Source organism: Pteropus alecto, unplaced genomic scaffold, assembly GCF_000325575.1.
Source record: "Pteropus alecto unplaced genomic scaffold, ASM32557v1 scaffold91, whole genome shotgun sequence".
Classification (NCBI taxonomy): domain Eukaryota; kingdom Metazoa; phylum Chordata; class Mammalia; order Chiroptera; family Pteropodidae; genus Pteropus; species Pteropus alecto.
In genome coordinates, this window is record NW_006431910.1 from 943,619 (window position 1) to 949,274 (window position 5,656).

Consider the following 5,656-nt stretch of genomic DNA (forward strand, 5'->3'; position numbering starts at 1 on the left):
AAGGTTCATCCTCCCAAACAGTCTAATAGGAAGTCAATCAACACTGGACAAGATAGAAGAGAACAGATATGTGGCAGTTTCTCAGAAATAAGACCCAGGATAGAACAAGCCGGCAGCAGGCACTTATGTATAACTTCAGGGACTTGCTTGTAGCCTCATATGTGCATATGGAAGAGAGTTGTCAATGCAGACATTTTGGAACTAGAGTTCCTAAGAAATCCTTGGTCACAGAAAAAACAGTATTTGGTATATACTAATAATATACCTTCTTGGAGAACACACAGAATTTAACCAAAACTTATGCTGAGGAAGACAGTGACATATCTTCTACCATGGTCTTGCAGATATTATTCTCTAGAGAAAAAAAGATGGACTTATAATTGTGTGCTTATTTCCCCAATAATCTTTAAACTTCTCGAAAGCAAGAATTTTGTGTTTTTGTCTATAAATTCAAACCTATAACCCAGTGCCTGACATACAAAATGGTCCCTTCTTCATCCCCAAGTCACTGACCCTCAACATTCTTCTTCTTATACTAAATCCCTGCTCTCTCTACCATTTGTCTATTTATTGTCCCTTCTCATGAATGTTAGATCCATGGAGTCAGGGACTTTGGCAAATAGCAGATTCTTTTGAAATATTTGTTTAAAATAAGTAAATGAATGCATAAAAAACATTTATTGAAGGAATTGTTGTATTATGACATAGAGGGGTGTTTCTAAAATAGCTTCATAACAATCACCAAGTATGTGGTCTGCCCATCTCTGTTGAGTAGCCTCTTTAACAAAGCTATGAACACCATACTTTTTCTTTCTCATGAGAGTTGGATTGAAACCAATAAGGAGCAACTAGGTCAATTCTCAAATTGGAGCTAGTAGGCAAAGACAGGCCCCATCACAATCATCACCATATTTCTAGCTTCTACTGAATTTCACTAGAATCTATAATTTGACAATGTGTTTTTTAAAGTCACGAGAGAGAGAGAGAGAGAGAGAGACAGAGAGAGACAGAGAGAGAAACGTGGTCATCTTTATGAAAACACCTGTTGAGAGTCTTGATGGGTGTTGCAGCAGGTTATTTTGACCTATCCAATATCCATAAAACAAACTATCTGCCCAGGATGCACTGTTGTGTAATCTCTCATTCGATCATTTCTTCATTTAGCCGTTTCTCCATCTACACTTATCGGTTGTAATTAGACATCACAGACACGCATGAACGCACACTTTCTATATGGTATCCTTGGTCTTCAACATGGGAGAATTAAAAAATACAATTCCTGAGAATTTTCAGAAATGCATAAAAGTATGTCATTCTTAAAATATTTTCAACACTCTTAAACTCTTTACTTATTATTATAGGTATTTAAATTTATTTAATAACTATAACACTAAGTATATTAGTATATACCAAGTACTGTAGACTATACCGAATAACCAAACACTGGAAAACACCCATGAATATTATTGGGTGGTATTTTAATAACTAAGCATTCAGATCTCCCAATAAAATTAATAGCCCTACACAGAATCACATGTCAAAATTGCCAATTTAAGGTCTTACTTGCTTCAAAAATTTGTTATTTCTTGGTACATCACATAGGATTTGTTTAAAATATCCTAAGCATTTAAACTTATGAATATTAATTTTATTTGCAAGAATGACTTACTGTTCAGCAGATGGGACCACGAACTCACACCTGGAAACAGCGGGCTGACTGCTTGGATCACGACTGCTTCTCTTGCAGTGCTTCTTGTCCTGGTTCAGAAATGTAGACCTAACCTTGGACTCTGCATGTCATGTTTTTTGCTCTTGCAAAAAACTGAACCTATCATCTCTCTGTGTTGATTATTATGCTATGATTCTTACAGGAGAATTGTAATACTTTCTCCAACTTTCCTGATTTCTCAACTATTTGGATTTAAATTTGAATTTAAAAATAAATACTTTTTTTTTTTTTTTTGAGAAACACTGGCAAGGAATTCCCACATAGAAACACCACTGTGACGAACCCTTCCTTTCATCCACCAGTTAAACCGTAAGAAAAAAGTTGGAGAAATCTACCGTGGCAACATACAAGTGATATTTTTGACTTGTTGTCTGGACTCAAGGTGCTTATGGATTCGTAGTGGAGACATATACTCAGTTAACCACACTACATGATAAAATGTATTTTAATAAAATTCCATCAAGAGAGGCATAGATAGAGAACGTCAATGGATGGAGAGGTTACTTTCTGGGCAAGTCAATACCAAGGACAGACTCACAAATCCAAAAGGCCGCATGAGGGGGTAAGCGGTGTTTAGAAAGAAGAATTTTGAAAGAAATGGTGAAGATACAGGAAAGGAAAAGTGAAGGAAACCTAAAATAGTTTTGCAGGTTCTGACTTCCACTTATGTTACCAGGAGGCTATCTTGTTATAGGTGGGCATCATTGATCGACATTTCAGTCCCATCATTTGACTCATGATATACTCCACTCAGTGTTCTAACTCCAGAATCTAATAAAAAACTTCATGGAAAGACTCTCACATTAGGGAAATAATTTTTCACTAAGAAGGAGGAAGAGATCATTCCATTCAGCTAAAATAGCTACAGGAAGGTAACTGGGGAAGCTCAGTAATTCAGTTGAAAGGATTGACCCAGCTTTCGGGGCCTTCTTCTCAACAAAGTATTATTTCACCCTCTCCTTTATGAGTTCCAAGTTAATTTTCTGTATGATTTGTGGCGTTAAATACCAGTGAAAGGAGTCATAAAAATGCAGTTGCAAACTCTCCTTTTGTTGGCACTCCAGACAACGCCTAGCCCAGCGTGTACATCCAGTTGATTCATTATGTTCTGATGTGACTTGGCCTGGATATGTTTATATGTAACCTGCCAACCAGAGGGTTTGCTCCCCTTCTCCAACCTCTAGTTGGAACCAAAGACATTTCTAATATATTAAGTCCATGACTGTTCCCAGAATAAGTAACACTTTGTAGTTCGTACTCCTTATTCTCTTGTGGCATTGGCTTGAACAATTTAAAGCATCGAAAGTAGTTTTGAAGAGATACAAGAGTAACCAAGACAAAAATCGCTGATCTAAAAAAAAATATGAAAAGTGAAGAAGGATTATGCTGTGCCGATGAGGGGTTTATGTGTCAAATAAATCTATATGAGCCTCAGAGAACTTTTAGAAATTATTATTTTTCTAATATAAGAGGAACACAGTCATATTTTTTAAAAGATGATTTGAAATGTATTAGTTAATGAAGAAGAAAAATATGCATAATTTTACAAATCACAGATAATAACTTAACTTTTTGGTGTTTTTGTATTCATCATTATGCATATACATTTTTATAAAATTGGGCTTCTATTATAAATATAGGTTTGTATCTTGCTTTTATTATTTAGTTAAAATGATAAACATTGCACCTGATTATTAAATGTTACATACAATTTCAAGTATACAGTGTTACACTAATTTCTTAGATCAGTTTTAACATCCACTGGCAAACACTCATTCTCTTCCTGGACTCGAGGTGAACTAAGTCAACTTTAGGGGCGGGATCCAGACCCCTGCCTGACAGTTGTTGTGGCAAGGTCATTCTCCTTAAGAACTGTCCCCAATGCCCTCTTCAGCTTATGGGTCCTCAGGGCGTAAATGAGAAGGTTGAGCAGCGTGGTGTCAGCTGTAGACACCAGAGAGGAAAGCCGATTCTCCTTGAGGGTTTATCTGTGGTCGTGGCACAGGGACAGGAAACCGGTCAGTCATCCAGCAGCGGGACCTTGCTGAGGTAGGAGGATCAGTGGTGCCACCTGCTGATTGGATCTCTGAGCAGCAGCCATTAGGAAGACCTAGGAAGAGGTGAGAAAAGAGGAAGGGCCAAGACAGCCTGAAAGCCAGCAGCATAGCCGGCTCCTGCAGGCAGTGCTGACATCCACAGGAGGCAGTTTTCCACACCGTGGCAAGGCTGTCACACAGAGAGTGCCTCGTCAGTGCGTGTTAATTCCTGACCACTCCCTGGCCTGGCAGGATGACGGAAAACCCAGGCGAGCAGTTGGGATGCATGGAGTGACGGCAAATTGTTGCATTAAATAAGCTGTAGTTTGCCATACATTTGTATCTAACACAATCATAAAATATATTTCTTTGACAGAATTATATGTTTTAATGAGTAGTCCTTACTTGAGGCATCTTTCACAGGATAAATTAACATCATTGCCTCTTCAAGAGGCAGGTTGTCTTAATGTATCGATGTCTTTATTCACAGGGTGCGTGAGGTGGGGGTGGGGTCCCAGACAGAGCAATTGCCATGGTTAGCTGTGAACCTTTAAGTGAGGGCTAGCAGACTAGAGCTCCTACACTGAAGGTTTTGTTCAAATTTTTCAAATCTTATTCAAAACACTTCCGGAAAATGACTGTAGACTGTGGATAATATAGGGCAAATATGGCAAAATCAAAATCTCAGTTGCAAAGTGTGAGAAAGTTGATATTAAAATTCTACTTTCGTCATTTGGATGGAGTTCATTATCAAGGCGACCTTCAGACTCACCCCATCCCCCGTTCCCCTAAGCCTTCGATTGGTGTCAGAGGCTGATACACCGATGACGATATTCTCCAGAGCACCTTTGACTTCCTTGCTCCGCAGAGTGTAAATCAGGGGTGGAGTAAGGGGGCGACAAAGGTGTAGATCAGAGCGATTTGGAGCTCCTCAAAGGCTGACGCCCTGGACGGGGGATGCAGGTGGACCACGGCACAGACGCCATACTGCAGCAAGAGCACGGTAAGGTGGGAGGAACAGGTGGAGAAGGCCGGGCGGCGACCCTGCGTCGAACGGATGCGCAGGATGGCCGAGGCGATGAACATGTAGGAGACGCAGATGAGCAGGAAGGGGACGGTCAGCACGAGGATGCTCACGACATAGAGGACAGCCTGGTGCACGTGGATGTCCGCGCAGGCCAGCCGCAGGACCGGAGGCACATCACAGAGGAAGTGGTTGATCGCCCGGAGGTGCTCCCAGAAGGGCAAGGTGAAGATTAAGGACGTGCGCTGCACGGTCAGGAAGAGCGCCAGGCCCAGGGCGAAGGCCACCACCTGGATGCACAGCTTCTGAGTCATGACGAGGGTGTAGTGCAGCGGGTAGCAGATGGCCACATAGCCATCAGACACCATGATTGCAAGGAGAAAACAGTCAGCACCACCAGGTGTGAGAAAATAGAACATTTGGGCCCCACAGCCTGCCAGTGTAATGGGCTTCCAGGCCCCCCACAACATGGGAGAGCATCAAGGGTACCACAATGGTGTTGTAGCTGACTTCTATGAAGGACAGGCTGGACATTCCGGTGAACACATGGGACTCAAACTGAGTGGGGCGGGACTGGTTGAGGACAGGGCTCCTAGCAAATGAGTCTCCTGCGAAAGAACAGAAAGTGTTGAATCTCCCTTTGCTGGGTTGTGTTACTGCTTGAAGAAAAGCAGGGACTTTAACTTTGATTCACAATTACCTATTTCGTATCCAGATTCCAATTTCAGTGCTTGGAATATGTGCGCAATAGAAGGTATGGGGTCGTTTTCCGTGGAAACCGTCATGAATGGGAGACAGACTCATCTGTAGATGTTTCCGGTGACACAAAAGATGCCTGCACCGTTACTAGATTTGTTCTATTTCTTA

At 41.3% G+C, this 5,656-nt stretch overlaps 1 protein-coding gene across 1 annotated transcript; it reads right to left on the reverse strand.

Annotated features, from left to right (window-relative positions):
* Positions 1 to 4,477: 4,477 nt before the first annotated feature.
* On the reverse strand, positions 4,478 to 5,323 carry LOC102892148 (olfactory receptor 10Q1). The gene is given in 3 exon segments (XM_015599120.1): positions 4,478 to 4,650; positions 4,653 to 5,250; positions 5,252 to 5,323. Coding segments are annotated over 3 exon segments (843 nt in total).
* Between the last annotated feature and the right edge of the window lie 333 nt (positions 5,324 to 5,656).